This window comes from Lissotriton helveticus, chromosome 1_2 (genome assembly GCF_964261635.1).
Source record: "Lissotriton helveticus chromosome 1_2, aLisHel1.1, whole genome shotgun sequence".
In the NCBI taxonomy this organism is placed as follows: domain Eukaryota; kingdom Metazoa; phylum Chordata; class Amphibia; order Caudata; family Salamandridae; genus Lissotriton; species Lissotriton helveticus.
This window is the reverse complement of record NC_136058.1, coordinates 153161884-153177548: the sequence shown is the minus strand read 5'-3', so window position 1 is coordinate 153177548 and position 15665 is coordinate 153161884. Positions and strand designations below refer to the sequence as shown.

The following is a 15665-nucleotide window of genomic DNA, read 5'->3' as shown; positions in this document are numbered from 1 at the left end:
TTATTGGGAGGAGTGGGGTTCATTATAGTGGAGTTAGAGGCAAAGGCTTGCTAAATATCATCCACTTTGGAGAAGAAGAAATCGGCGAGCTCATCGCACATTACTTGTGAAGAAGGTGGAGTCAGGTCGGGAGCGTTGACTGACAAGGTTTTGGTAATTTCGTATAGTTGTTTGCTAGAGTGTTTAGCTTGCTCGATTTGCTCAGAGTAGAAAGACTTTTTGGCTTTTACTATCCTTGCTTTATAAACAGCAAGTGATTCTTTGTAGCGTGTTCTACTTACTATGTCGTACGTTTTCCTCCAATGCCTTTCACAGTTCCTGTTATGTTGTTTTTGCGGTTTTAGTTCATCCGTGTACCACGGGGCTGTTGGAATGGATCTGTTCTTGGATATAGACTTGATAGGAACCAAAAGATTGGTAGCATGGCCTAGCCAGTCCTGGAATTGTTGTATTGCCGTATTTGGCTCGGAAGAAATCAGCGGTCGCGTACTATCCAACTGATTTTTGAGATCTAGCTGATTTATGTTCTTCCAGGCTTTAAAAGAGCCAGGACCGGGGGGGATGACTTTCTTGTACAAGGAGGTTTTAATTGTCATGGTGCTAAAAACGGCATAGTGATCGGTCCACGGCATTGGTGGAATGTCTGATACCTGTAGACCCTCTACATTAGAAAATATGCCGTCTAATGTGTGCCCCGCCAAATGAGTGGATGAGGTGACCAATTGTCTAAGCCCCAGTGTTTCCATATCCGAGAGAAGGGCAGAGGTATCTTCCTGGTTCTTGTCTTCTAAGTGGAAATTCATGTCACCGAGGACCGTGAAGGAGTCCTCGGTGGCAAGCGATTCCAATATGGTACTTAGGCCAGATAGAAAGCCTGTCCTAACTCCTGGGGGTCGGTATAGGAGTATCCCCTTAAAATTGCAAAGGGCACTGAGTTTGATTCCAAACTGCAGGGCTTCACATGAGGTGTCTGGGATATGTGAGGTTGTAATAGCGAACCTTTCCATGGCTATAATAGCTAGCCCTCCTCCTTTTTTCCTGACTCTGTCCTGTCTGTAGACTTTATAGCCACTAGGTGTAGCAATCACTAGATCCGGTTCTGAAGATTCATCAGTCCATGTTTCCGTTATAAGAGAAGGTCTAGGTTATAGTCGATTATGAAGTCAGCTATTTCCTGTCTGTGTTTGCAGAGAGAGCGAGCCTTAATAAGGGCCATAACTATAGATGTTTCTCTGCCCTTAGTATGTGTCTTGGCGTGCATTCTGACGTTGTTTGTTAAGATCACTTTGTTACAGTGTGAGCAATGCAACACAGCGTCCTTTGGGGTTAATGTCAGGTCATGTGGTATACAGCCTGATGCCAGGGGCGGTCGGAGGTCCATCGAGGATGAACGGGAATAGACCAGGTGCAGATTGATATATGTCGGACCAGGGGTCGTGGCCCTAGGCCCGGTCCCGGCACGGACGGGCGCAGACGGGCTTGCCTTTGGCGCGCCGCCGGCGCGCCCGCTGCGCCCGCGCGCTGCGCGGACGGGAAGGTCTGGTGTTTATATCCATGAATGGGAGCAGTTGGGGGAGGGTCGAACACCTGCACCGCTAGCCTCGCCCTCAGCAAGATGGCGGCTGAAGTGGGTCGGGTGAAGTGAAGGCACCTGATAACAGCTACGCTGTGGCAGGGCAGATCGATCAACAGCCTCGGAGCGACGCAAATCTCGCGCCGAGGTAAGGGGACAGTTTAATAAAGCACTGGCTAAAATATTTACAGATTTTAAAAATAGCGGTATTATTACTCAATTATGAGCGATTATTCTAGAAATAAGGTGGTGGTGCACAGAAAAGAGCAGAGATCCCCCGGCTTCCGCCTCAGGGGAGAAATACGCAAATATCAGCGTGAAATGCAAGACACTCCCTTAAATATCCTGGGAGGGCGGGAGGGTCGAACAACTGCACCGCTAGCCTTACCCTCAGCAAGATGGCAGCTGAAGTGGGTCGGGTGAAGTGAAGGCACCTGATAACAGCTACGCTGAGGCAGGGCAGATCGATCAACAGCCTCGGAGCGACGCAAATCTCGCGCCGAGGTAGGGGGACAGTTTAATAAAGCACTGGCTAAAATATTTACAGATTTTAAAAATAGCGTTATTATTACTCAATAACGAGCGATTATTCTAGAAATAAGGTGGTGGTGCACAGAAAAGAGCAGAGATCCCCCAGCTTCCGCCTCAGGGGAGAAATACGCAAATATAAATGAATACTTGCTGTTTACTATCCAGTTACAATATCAAGGACTCAACACCTTTGTATAAGGAAAATAACCACTGGGTGCAACGTGAGACTTCACAGGAACCATGAAGCGTTGTGTTAACCACTGTGGCATCTGGCTCCAAGGTGAAAGGGAACGCCCCTAACAGCAAGAGCTGCCATTCAGGCCATGTATAAAATATGTAAAAATATCTTATTTAGGCATTTCAAAAAGTAGCTACAGGATTCATTATCTGTTCAAGCAGCCAAAATATGGAATTCACTACCCACTACCCACTGACAACCATCTTAACTTCAGAAGATTAGTCAAGAGCTGTTTTTTTACTCACATTACGACGACTGTACTCGCAACACAACAGTGTTCTCAGTATTCTCAAAAATTACAAACAATGTTTCTCACGTCATAGAGACGAAGTTGTCATTGTTTGTGTCGATATCTATTGAACTATGCTTCCTGTTATGAGCAAATACATTTATATAAGTGAAAACATACATGCAAACTACACCACGAGATAGATGTGTATATAAGGCAATTCCATAATTACTGTGTCTATGTCCATAAAAGTGCATATGCAGAGGAGCTACATTTGCATTCTTCACCACAAGATAAATGTGATGATGTAAATATTGATGCTTCTATGCACATATTGATATTTATATAGAGGGGTTTTCTCCAGCCAAAGAAACCTTACCAAGTGTCATGTGCATATATGTACGTGTAACATAATTACCATTTACAATTAAGTTGTGTATGTTATGCATGATCCTTCATAAAATTACTGGCTGACAGTAGAATTGAGGGTCATATGTAACATTTATGCGATTATCCAAAAAGTATGCATGGTCTACACTCCGGTAAAATCCTTTGCTGTACACCAATAAACCATTTATACTGACAGTATTCTGGCTCTGGGCCTCCTATGAATTTTGTTGCATACAAGCCATTCCCTGCCAGCGTCTGTGCATTGAGGATTCATGAGGGTGCAGTGATTGTGCCTTGAGTCTTAACATAGTTCCAACAAGCATTTACAATGCAATGGTTTCGCCTTTGGAAAAGTTAGAGTTATTGGCATTGCTCATGACATTTCTTTTTTTTTTACTTATAAATAAATGGCATTGTTATTTATATTGCCAACAGCTCTCACAGCCCACACAGCTCTCTCAGCCCACACAGCCCACAGCCGACACAGCCCACACAGCTCTCAGCCCAACACAGCCCACACAGCTCTCAGCCCAACACAGCCCACACAGCTCTCAGCCCAACACAGCCCACACAGCTCTCAGCCCAACACAGCTCTCAGCTCTCTCAGCCCACACAGCTCTCAGCTCTCTCAGCCCTCACAGCCCACACAGCCCACACAGCCCACACAGCCCACACAGCCCTCTCAGCCCTCACAGCCCTCACAGCTCTCAGCCCAACACAGCTCACAGCCCTCACAGCCCTGACAGCCCACACAGCCCACACAGCCCACACAGCCCACACAGCCCACACAGCCCACACAGCCCACACAGCCCACACAGCCCACACAGCCCACACAGCTCTCACAGCCCACACAGCCCACACAGCTCTCACAGCCCACACAGCTCTCACAGCTCTCACAGCCCACACAGCTCTCACAGCCCACACAGCTCTCACAGCCCTCACAGCCCTCACAGCCCACACAGCTCTCACAGCCCACACAGCTCTCACAGCCCACACAGCTCTCACAGCCATCCGCCCACACAGCTGTCACAGCACAGCAGTTGTTCTCAGTGCAAGTGTGCACTGAAGCAGGTACTGTAGTAGAATTGGCCTATACCATGTACTGCACTGTGACATTTACACAGCACTTCATCCCCGGGCTGTGGAGCGCTCTGATTTGCACGGAGATCCTAGGTGCAAAGGTTTAAGATGGCGCGGGTTCGAGCGTGACCAGTGCCTGTGATGCTGGGTGACGCGTGTGAGGTCTGGAGATGGGGACTCTGCGCAAGCGCAGATCGGCCCTCTTACGTGGCTGGTTATAATATACTACTTTGCACAAGCGCAGACATGCCCTGCCTCTTACATGGCTGCGCAGCCAAGTTTTAATGTGCTCCATTTTTTTTTTTGCTGTTTGCAAAGTCCTCTTATTCCTGCTGGCACGGAGTGGTGCATCTTCGGCGTTTCACCCTGTGCGAGATTTGTTGAAGGAAGGAACAGATAGGAGAGGGGCTGCTCCATGACACTGTGGTTTCCTTGACAGTGGTTGCTCACTTTTTTTTGCTGGGGGAACGAACAGACAGGCTGACATTGCAGCACGCACACAGAAAGACGGACCTTAGACACTGCAGGCACACAGACAGACAGAGACTGCAGGCACACAGATAGACGGACACTGGAGGCACACAGACAGACAGACGGACCTCGGACACTGCAGACACACAGACAGGCTGACATTGCACGCACACAGACAGACGGACACTGCAGGCACACACACAGACAGACGGACCACGGACACTGCAGGCAGGCAGACAGCCGATCACCGCAGGCACACAGATAGACGGACATTGCAATCAGACAGATGGACACTGCAGGCGCACAGACAGCGGGACACTACAGGCACACAGACAGACGGACACTACAGGCACACAGACAGACGGACACTACAGGCACACAGACAGACGGACACTACAGGCACACAGACAGACGGACACTACAGGCACACAGACAGACGGACACTACAGGCACACAGACAGACGGACACTACAGGCACACAGACAGACGGACACTACTGTTTTCAACCTTAGCTCTGTGGTTATTAAAGCTTGCGGTGTCAGTGCTGAGGGATGGTCGAGTCCTTGGCGATGTGGGGAAAATAAAGTACCTATAAAGCATATCATGAACGGTGCATGACTCATAAGTGCAATTAAACAATATCTTAGGCGGACTACTACAACTGATGTCCAATCACATGCTGTGCTTCTGACAACCAACATGTGTGCGTAGCCGGAGCAACTCTATGTAGTACCCCTGATGATCACAGAAGGTCTCGCAGCAGATGGGCTATCAAGCCAGACCTAAAAAGGGGGTAAACGTACAGGAATCTCCTAGGTCATGTACTTTTACTTTCATTGTTCAATAGTGAATGGAGCGTAATGACGAAGTAAGCAATATATCCGGGTAAAATGTATCACAAATGGAGATTTATTACTAGAAGTCGACACAAAGAGGGGTAGTTACAAGCAGAAATTCAGTCCATAGCTGTCTTCATATAGAGCAAGATGTCCAATGCAGACGGCTGAAAGGAACTGACCACAGCACGTATCAAGCCATACCTGCGCATATCGATGTGGCACAAGAAGTGGGTTGTACGAAGTAAGTCCACTGGCAATAAACCCCCACCAGGAACACGTTGACAGCAGTTCAGCACTACTTCTTCGCTCTTCCAGCTGACTGGTAGAATATACTGCACATTACTTCACAGACACTATAGACACAGTCAGCAGACACTAGATACACAGCATACAGGGCACACCCCTCCCTCTGTCCAACAAGCACAAGTAGGCATCCTTATTTACCACACTCACAAAGCAAACCATGGTGAGAAGCATGTGACAGCCCCATCCTGCCCACGGTTTATACCTAGCATGGAAAACAAACACAATACACACACAAATACACCACAAACACAATGTAGCCAAAACAATCATCATGGGACTACGTAGCTTGCTCATGAATTGCACACCCTCTGCAATGGTGCACGTGACCCACAGCCTGTCTATTAACTACAACTAGTCCAAGCAAATCATGCTGTGATCCATTGACTGTCCATGATTCAACCACAACATGGTGCAATGCAACACATGGGACCCACAGTCTGCCCATGACTTAAATACAGTAAACACATGACACAAGCAAGCCCACGACTTATACACAAACATAACACGATGTAAGCGACTACACAGTCTGTTTACATGTTGCTCACAGTTTGACTTAAGAAAAAAAAACACAACTAGCCTGTTCAAGACGTAAACTTAACATGCAGCACATGATCCAAAACTGAATATGTGACGTGAAGATACACATGAAACGAGCCCATGACCAAGCCTGACTAACAGCGAGAACTTGCAGCTCCCCAACATGCATGCCAAAGGTACCCGATAAAATCAGAAGCAGTATGTCCATGCGCTTAGCCAACATGCAAGACACAAATCTAACCAGCATTCACCAACATACTGGATAAATATGTTCGCACTGTGCACTGTTACACTGCCATGCCCGAAACCTTTCATTCCTAAAATGGCATCCACAGCCCATAAAATAACCCAGAATTTTCAAATACCAATAAACAGTCAAGCAGACAGGCCCACACCATGCTTAAAAAGGGTGCCATTATGGCTTTCCTCTATAACATCCTGATAACTGTCATCTGTGAAGCTGCCACTTGGTGAACTCGCATACATTTACCAAACATTTCTGATTGTATATTCTAGCCCGTCAAGAGGCACTTGTGGGCCAAACTTCAATGGCTTTGTTCCAAACATCTGCATCATCTGCCCGCTAGCCACTGCTTTGGGTAAAATGCATTTAAGTCTATAAAGAGCATTTGTATCTACAGATAAAATATCTGTTATTACTGACCCTGTAAGCATCTGTTCCTAGCGTGTTGTGCTATAGATCACATATGCGCACCCTCTTCCTCAGAAGCTGGCGATGTTCACACTTCTCTTTGACACTACCCTTACACTACTCACCCACTGGACAGAAGGGAATCTAAGGTGTAGCCTGTGTCCCTATGTAGTGTGGACTATGAGCCGTGTCTTGTGAATCCAAGTTCTTAAAAGAAAAACATGTTGCGACATCTGAGCCCACTACTTGATGACTGGAGTGGCAGAGCACGTGAATCTACAACAGTACATGCTAGCACATGTATTTACAGGGTGTCACATTTTACTTTTTCTGAAGTCATTGCTCTAAATAGCATTTAACTAACCATTACGGTTTGTTGGTGTGTTCAGAGCAATAGTTAGCTTGTTCATTTACTCCCTTGGAATAGAGTACGGTTGAATTGTTTTCTGACCTAATCATCTCCTGGTTGGCTCTGAAGCCATAATTATGCAAGAATGGGTTACACTTCTGCCATGTTGGATCGGAGCTTGTACATTTACATGACTCTTGACGTCATTCAAAAGAAACTAACGCTCCCTATAAACATGAAAGTGCTTTTAACTAGGTCTGCCCGTTTTTGTAACATTTTATTTGCTGTTTGTTTTCCCTTAACCTTTTCTTATTTGTAGCCAGATCCCTAGAACTGTGCCTTTTGATATGAATTGAAATTTAAAGAGTGGATTTTGTAATTGTAAGCATTCGACTGCCAGAGATCAGGTAGGGTAGTGGCGAGAGGCTTAATTCCTACAGACCAGTCGTCCAGTTTTTCTCTTAGGCAGTTTCAAGACCTCCTTAAAATACTCGGGGCTCACCTACAAGCTGTTGAAAGCTCATTGTGGTATCATTTGTGCAAATTCAAGCTAACACGCATAGAAAACGCAGACAGTAAACTTCTATTTTGTGCTTCATGCTCTGAGCACGAACCACTCACCTGGACTTCCTCGGCTGGCCGGCCCTCCGCTCCTGTCCGGTTAGCCCCCCACCCTCGCCCGCTTCTTCCTCCTTCCAAGTGAGGCGGCCGGGGTGGCAGCGCTGCAGGCCAGTCCCGCCTCGCTTCACCCGGGTGCTGCGGGAGTTCCTCTCTGGGCTCCCAGTCTGCTGTCACCCGGCCGGGAGCAGCGCAGACTTCCAGCGCTCGCCGTGGCTCCTCTTCTCGCGCTGGGCGGCGGGGGGGGCGGGCACTTCCGGCCGGCCGCGCTGGGATTGGCCGGCCGGCTGAAGAAACCCGCGGGCGGGACGGGATACCAATATTTGTTTGTGAGGACACGGGGGGGCGGGAGAGGACGAGGGGGGCGGGCGGGAGAGGACGAGGGGGCGGGAGAGGACGAGGGGGGCGGGCGGGAGAGGACGAGGGGGCGGGAGAGGACGAGGGGGGCGGGAAAGGACACGGACGTCGGGAGGGAGGAGGGAACAGCAAACACGGCCCGGCCGGACCAGACACGGGGGCGTTCCCGGCGTCGCGTGACGTCGGCAAAAGGAAAAGAATCTCGGGAACGCCCCCGTGTCTGGTCCGGCATTGATGGACAGGCCCCTCGTCCAATGGCTAGGCTCCATTTATGGAGCCAGCCAATGAATGACGAGGGCCGACCCAAAGCCACACTACAGTTCTCATAAGATTTCTCCTGCGCAAAAGCTGCTTGCGCAGCTTTTTGCAGTCGAAACCTAAAAAGGGCTGGGGAGCACTTCGGATGGAAAACAAATATGTTTCCTTGGACGTATACAGGTTTTTTGGTCAATCTCATTTACTGTAATTTTGCTGAAATGCAAATTTTTCAACAATTTTGTTTCCTTTCCTTTTAAAAATGTTTTTTCCCCTTGTTCATCAGGTCACACTGTAAGTAAACTGCGAAAGCACCCAGATTCAGAAGTTGCTGGTCTGGCCAAAGAAGTTTTCAACCAATGGATAACGTTTATTAAAGAGAACGCAAACAAGACGTCCATAGAAGTGCGAAGCGACTCCCAAACCGAGAGCCTAAGAAACAATGCGCGGAGGTTGCTGTCTGAGTCCTTGCAGCTTGAGGTAGCTGTTTACAGCTTTCTTTATGTCATGTGTTTTATTCCCTCACTCAATGTGTTGTACAGATCTGAGCCACAACCACCTCACATCGCCCTCTGTTGTAAATCTTCCCTCCCCCTTTTAGTGTGTTATTATGATGTACTAATTACATTCTATGACACGTGGTCTCCCCCCCCCCCCCCCCCCCCCCCGCCCCTTGAGACACTCGCTGGTGAGTAGGTGCGCTTTACAATCCCCTGATTGATTGATTGAGTTATGGATACCAATGCACACAACACACACCATATCTTGCACTGCCCACCATGCTCAACACACAAATTTGCCTCTGGTACAAGAAAAGAGCAGGACTATCAAGATAACATCTTGGTTGACAGCGTGAGTTATGGCATGTGTTGTGTACATTGCTAACCATAACTGGTGAACTTCATTAGTTTTGCACTTATGAGCCAGAAACATAAATCCCTTTTTCAGTGAAATACCTTTTCTTTTAAATGTATACATTTATATTACACAGCAGCAACCATAATTGTGTCGTCATCGTTGCGTCAGAGTTTCCATAGGAAGAGTGTTTTTTGCTAATAAATTTAGCGCAGTATGACAAACCTTCAAGAAACTTAAAAAAAAGAAAAGGTTGATCTACCTCTGTTCCTTCCTGCAGTGTTTCGGGGTTATCAGTAAGTGGGAGCTGTGAGAGCGGAGAAAAAAGGGATACCCCAAAACGTTGTTTTCCCATGTTAATTCTAATATGAAATTTTGTGAAATGAGACAGAAAAAATGGCTCAAAACAATTGAACCAAATTTGAGAGAAAGTTAGAACTTTACTCGGAAAGCATGTTTTTTATTATTTGGTATAAATACATTCAGCTGGTTTGAAGACATTTACATTAAATCATTATGATTTTTGGACCGTTACTTCTGCAGGACTCCCTCTAGATTCCTGCGGTACAACAAGAAAAAAAACCTATCTATCTATATATATATATATTTATATATATCTACCGCATGGCTCCCTTCCTCTCCCGTTAGGCGCTGCTTGCTTTTTGGCCGCGTTACTCCTGCAGTTGAGCCCAACTGCTGACTATTTCAGACAAGGTTCCCCGCATGGGGAGATGTGGAGTCGCAAAGAAACGGACTCGTTAGCTCCAAATAGTGTAAGGAATTACTTTTATTCCATCAATCCAAGGGGTTATCAAAACAAAACTACCAATGCGTTTCGACAGCGTCCGCTGCCTTGATCAAGGCAGCGGACGCTGTCGAAACGCGTTGGTAGTTTTGTAAAGTATAAAAGATTAGTCACAGATCTCCAAACAGGTCTTCCTCAGTCAAAGGACAAAGTCAGAATAAAGAAAAAAGGTGGGGGCTTTCATCATTTGGAAAAAAAAACTGTCCTGGACCAATGAAAAGTGTTATTTTCAGGTCACATGACCCGGACTTTCATCATTTGGAAACCAAAACTGTTCTGCACCAATGAAAAGTGTTATTTTCAGGTCACATGACCCGACGCGTTTACGCTACGCGCCCCGGGGCGCGCCCGGCGGCGCTTACGTTGCGCGATCGTATGCGCTCGGGTGCTTCCGGGTGCGCTTACACAGTGCGTCATATGACGCGGCTACGCGATACGTCACGATGTTGTTTTCGTTCGGGGCAATAGCGCTAACGGGACGCTCATCGGTCCGCGCCCCGGGAGCGCTCCGGGGCAAAAAAATAAAAAAAATAAACATAAAAAAAATACTATTACATAATTATACAATATAAAATTTGTTATAAAAAATATTACTTTTCATACCTATAGAGATTTGCTATTAAAAAACCTTTGAAATTCACTGAAAAAACCATAGGTTTCACACCAGTTATAGTTAGGAATTAGCATTTAAAAAACCTATTAAATTCACTGAAAAAACCATAGGTTTCACACCAGTTATAGTTAGCTGGAAATTTTACTCGCATAAAACCATTGAAATTCCCACGTTATAGTTAGTTGGACTCACTATAACTTACGCGTGTAATGCACTGCTGATGACGTCACATATTACATCACTCATGACATGGTCAGTGACATCACTCATGACATCACTGATGACACCATCCTTGTGACAGAGTGACAGACCTCCTTTCACTGTAATGTAACCCTTGAACACATATTCAAAAATAAAAAAAATGAAATTTCCAAAAAAATGAAGATACCCATATCAGTTACAACAACCACTTCAGTAATTTCACCATCTATATACACATCCACTCATTCACCAACAGTTCTATATTGTCACTCATACATATACTCACTCGTCATATGTAGTGATACACCTATACATCCTGTTACACACCGACAGTCATCCAAAAGTTACTCACACACATACTCATACATGCAAATAAACTATTGAACATCCATTTATTTGCATATACAGCTATACACACACTACCACCTTACTTCTAAGAAAACATACACATATTTACTCTGTTAAACAATCACTTATAGAAACACATACTTATTTAAACAGGAACTCTTACAATCTCGTACTCTCACATATACTCAATTATATACATCAACATTCACGTATACTAGATTAAAACATAAGTAGTTACTAATAAAGACACTAGTGAGACAGTCATTCACTCACTAACACACACATATACACACTCATTCACTCCTGCACATATGCTGTCTTCAAAACACATAGAAACAGAGGGTCAGTCATTCATGCATGTATGTGCTAAGTAAAACCCCCACCAAAACCATACAGACACTCATACTGATACTAAAAAAAACATCTAATAACCCATATACATACACATGTAGCTACTCACCAACCTATGCAACCACTTATACACAAAGTGAAACACTAATACATATATTTAAATATTTAAACATTACTCACTAATATATGTATTCACTAAGATACACTTAATAAGCCAGTTAACCAATCAATTTTTTTGTAAAAAAAACATCCATGTAAACACTTATTTAAACATTTATTCTTCCATCAATTTTTACATATACATATATAAAACATATTTATTTTTCAGAAAGACGCACATTCACTGGATGGTGTCATCAGTGATGTCATGAGTGATGTCACTGACCATGTCATGAGTGATGTAATATGTGACGTCCAACTAACTATAACGTGGGAATTTCAATGGGTTTATGCGAGTAAAATTTCCAGCTAACTATAACTGGTGTGAAACCTATGTTTTTTTCAGTGAATTTAATAGGTTTTTTAAATGCTAATTCCTAACTATAACTGGTGTGAAACCTATGTTTTTTTTCAGTGGAGAAGTGTGGCTCACTGGTTAGAGGAGGCAGACCCTGAAGCAGAGGTCAGACCCGGGACCAGGGTTCAATTCTCGACGCGGCAGGGTCTTGAGCCCAAATATCCACGGACTCGATAATTCTCGTTTCGGTGCCTACTCGAATCATGGGTTCACACTCTGCAGCTCTGGGCATTAGCCTGCTTAATCTCCACTACGGCCCCCCCGCGGCGGGATGCCTGGCTTCCACCTTGGGGATGCCCATTACGGGTATCTCACAGGGAAAAAGCCAGGACGGGTTCCCAAGGCAAGCGCCGAGATGCCTGCGGGTAATCGAGCGCTATATAAGAACGCATAATAATAATAATAATAATAATATATATATATATAGTGACCTGATTGGCTGAGTTTTTTTTCCCATCTGTTGTTTTGGTTTCACTGGGCTGGTACCGTCCCTCAGGACCGAGCAATCTGATTGACTGGCCGCAGCATGAAGGAAAATGTTGCAGCTGCCATTGCATGAGTCGGAGAGCTGATCCCTGTGCCCTGAGTATACAATTTAGTGGCGGGGGTTTTGATTCAAAAACGTAATTTTTAAAAATCTTATTTCACCATCTATATATCATGTCATTTTAACCTTAATTTTTTTGTGAATTTCTGTTTCCTTTTTAGGTCTCGCTGGCGTTGCAGCGCGAAGCGCTGCCGCCAACGAGACTTATAGTCACCGTGTTTGCCTCCAAGGGAGACAGACCTGGAGACAGACCTGTGCACGAGCCGATTGTAGTATCGGCACGAGCCGATTCAGGTCTGTGAACGCGCTTCACAGTGGAACAGCTTGTGCGCCGCAAGTAACAATTATCACAGCATGAGACCCCACTTATCACAGCATGTCAACAGGCGCCCCAGGCTGCTGGAGCACTCAACTATAATTAATGTGCAGTTGAGTGCTCCAGCAGCGTGGGGCGCCTCTCTGCATGCTGTGATAATTATCACTTTGGGGCCTCATGCTGTGATAATTAGGGCGATTCAGAAAAGGGGGTGGTGATGAACAGAGTGTCTGAATTAAGCAGACCACTCTTACCCAGTCCAAAGATCAGGGCTTGATCCATCACCGTTATTTATCTCACTGCCCCATCCCAGCTCAGAACCTGGCTATATGCAAATTAATCTGTCCCTGGCCCAGTGCATCATGGGAACAGGGCAGACCAAACTACCAAGCCAATTCTTCACCAGAAAGGAGACAAGCTACCGGGGACCGGTTTCTGGCATTTCAGCCTCTTCGGCCCGGCTTGCTTGAATCCTGATGGAGCAGTGAGAAAGGGACTCATGTCTGAGTATACCCTGCCACACCTATAGTGGCCAAAAACGATTCAGAAAAGGGGGTGGTGATGAACAGAGTGTCTAAATTAAGCAGACCACTCTTACCCAGTCCAAAGATCAGGGCTTGATCCATCACCGTTATTTATCTCACTGCCCCATCCCAGCTCAGAACCTGGCTATATGCAAATTAGTCTGTCCCTGGCCCAGTGCATCATGGGAACAGGGCAGACCAAACTACCAAGCCAATTCTTCACCCGAAAGGAGACAAGCTACCGGGGACCGGTTTCTGGCATTTCAGCCTCTTCGGCCCGGCTTGCTTGAATCCTGATGGAGCAGTGAGAAAGGGACTCATGTCTGAGTATACCCTGCCACACCTATAGTGGCCAAAAACGATTCAGAAAAGGGGGTGGTGATGAACAGAGTGTCTGAATTAAGCAGACCACTCTTACCCAGTCCAAAGATCAGGGCTTGATCCATCACCGTTATTTATCTCACTGCCCCATCCCAGCTCAGAACCTGGCTATATGCAAATTAGTCTGTCCCTGGCCCAGTGCATCATGGGAACAGGGCAGACCAAACTACCAAGCCAATTCTTCACCAGAAAGGAGACAAGCTACCGGGGACCGGTTTCTGGCATTTCAGCCTCTTCGGCCCGGCTTGCTTGAATCCTGATGGAGCAGTGAGAAAGGGACTCATGTCTGAGTATACCTTGCCACACCTATAGTGGCCAAAAACGATTCAGAAAAGGGGGTGGTGATGAACAGAGTGTCTGAATTAAGCAGACCACTCTTACCCAGTCCAAAGATCAGGGCTTGATCCATCACCGTTATTTATCTCACTGCCCCATCCCAGCTCAGAACCTGGCTATATGCAAATTAGTCTGTCCCTGGCCCAGTGCATCATGGGAACAGGGCAGACCAAACTACCAAGCCAATTCTTCACCAGAAAGGAGACAAGCTACCGGGGACCGGTTTCTGGCATTTCAGCCTCTTCGGCCCGGCTTGCTTGAATCCTGATGGAGCAGTGAGAAAGGGACTCATGTCTGAGTATACCCTGCCACACCTATAGTGGCCAAAAACGATTCAGAAATCTTTGGACGGGGTAAGAGTGGTCTGCTTAATTCAGGCACTCTGTTCATCACCACCCCCTTTTCTGAATCATTTTGTCCACCATAAGCGTGGAAGGGTATACTCAGATGTGAGTCCCTTGCTCATTGCACCATCAGGATTCAAGCAAGCCGGGCCGACGACGCCTGAAATGGCAGAAACCGGTCCCCGGAAGCTTGTTTCCTTCCCAGTATAAGAATTGGCTTGGTAGTTTGGTTTGACCTGTTCCCATCATGCACTGGGACAGGAACAGACTAATTTGCATATAGCCAAGTTCTGAGCTGGGATGGTGCAGTGAGCTAAAAAACGGTGATGGATCAAGCCCTGATCTTTGGACTGGGTAAGAGTGGTCTGCTTAATTCAGGCACTCTGTTCATCACCACCCCCTTTTCTGAATCGTGATAATTAGGGCGGCATGCTCTATTTGCAGCACAGAACATTTTCAAAGAAGTTGAAGCAGCGGCATTCATTGGAGACACTAACCCTCACTCACCCTCACGCCCTCACCCCCCTCACTGGCCCTCACTCGCCCTCACTCGCCCTCACCCCCTCACACCTCACACTCCTCCTCCTCACCCTCACACCCCCTCACTCTCACACCCCCTCACACACCCTCACTCTCACACACCCTCACACACCCTCACCCCCCCTCTCACCCTCACACACCCTCTCACACCCCCTCACCCCCTCACCTTCACACACCCTCACCTTCACACACCCTCACCATCACTCACCCTCACACCCCCTCACCCTCACACTCCTCACCCCCCTCACCCTCACTACCCCTCAACCACCCTCACACCCCTCACCCTCACCCCCCCTCACCCTCACACCCCCTCACCCTCACACCCCCTCACCCTCACACACTCTCACCCTCATACCCCTCACATACCCTCACACACCCTCACACACCCTCACTCACCCTCACACACCCTCACTCACTCTCACACCCCCTCACCCTCTCACCCTCACTCACCCTCACACCCCCTCACCCTCACACACCCTCACCCCCCTCACCCTCACACACCCTCACCCCCTCTCACCCTCACACACCCTCACTCACTCTCACCCCCTCACCCTCACACCCC

General features: G+C 46.9%; 1 protein-coding gene across 1 annotated transcript in view; it reads left to right on the top strand.

Annotated features, from left to right (window-relative positions):
* The window catches only part of TCEANC2 (transcription elongation factor A N-terminal and central domain containing 2), a 118165-nt gene that overhangs the window by 75249 nt on the left and 27251 nt on the right, over nucleotides 1-15665 (top strand). The window contains exon 3 of the mRNA XM_078673449.1: nucleotides 8712-8905. Within this exon, the coding sequence (XP_078529575.1) occupies nucleotides 8712-8905 (194 nt within the window). The remainder of the gene's footprint in view (nucleotides 1-8711; nucleotides 8906-15665) is intronic.